General features: G+C 29.5%; 1 protein-coding gene across 1 annotated transcript in view; it reads left to right on the forward strand.

The window, feature by feature from the left end:
* The first annotated feature begins 204 nt into the window (after positions 1–204).
* The window catches only part of LOC106867559 (motile sperm domain-containing protein 2), a 71,221-nt gene continuing 70,522 nt past the window's right edge, over positions 205–903 (forward strand). The window contains exon 1 of the mRNA XM_052972259.1: positions 205–388. Within this exon, the coding sequence (XP_052828219.1) occupies positions 302–388 (87 nt within the window). The 5' untranslated portion in view covers positions 205–301. The remainder of the gene's footprint in view (positions 389–903) is intronic.

Raw genomic sequence — 903 nt, forward strand, 5'->3', positions numbered from 1 at the left:
ATATATATATATATATATATATATATATATATATATATATATATAGTACATTTATTATAGTATCTTGTTGTGTATAGTTGGATTCATTAATCACTTTGAATCATGCTATACAGATAAGCATTTTCAAGTGGGGAACCTGTAATCAATTTCAACGGTCAAAGTCAGGTTTAACGAGACATGTTAACATGTTACATAACAGTGATAATCAAGAAAGATGTATGGTGGTGCCAAACGCTTGCGGAATTTCCAGTAGAACTTGCAGGTCAGCAGCGGGCCTTAAAAAGCCACCTCCTCAGATCCCATGACGGGAAGGCACTATCTCTTCAGAAGAAAAGACGAAGGGAGCACAAAAAATGATCATACACAGCAGGGAGCTCACAACCAATATGTATGTATATATGTTAAGTATATATATATATATATATATATGTTTATATATATATAAATGTTGGGTATATGATTGCATGTATCTGTATGTTATATTTATGTATCATATATATGTTAGTATATGTGTGTATATTTATGTGTGTATGTGTATGTTGCTGTGTGTATATTATGTATTGTTGAATATTATGATTTTTGTACTTTAGGTTGATTTGTCCAACTACACCCTTTAAGGCATGGCTGCAATCTAATGACTAAAATAAGTTATGCATAAAAGATATATATATATATATATATATATATATATTGATAGATTTGGTATGACAATAAAAGAATGAAAGAGACCTCGATATTATGTAAATAGAGGAATTTATCTGTAAATATGATATGTAACAATTATTCGGTAGCCTTGATAAAACTCTGAGTTTCGGATGTCGGGGCAGAAACCCACGTTGCCATCTCTTATGTGCATATTATATTTACATACTATATTTACAGATATATATATATATATATATA

Source organism: Octopus bimaculoides, chromosome 13, assembly GCF_001194135.2.
Source record: "Octopus bimaculoides isolate UCB-OBI-ISO-001 chromosome 13, ASM119413v2, whole genome shotgun sequence".
Lineage (NCBI taxonomy): Eukaryota > Metazoa > Mollusca > Cephalopoda > Octopoda > Octopodidae > Octopus > Octopus bimaculoides.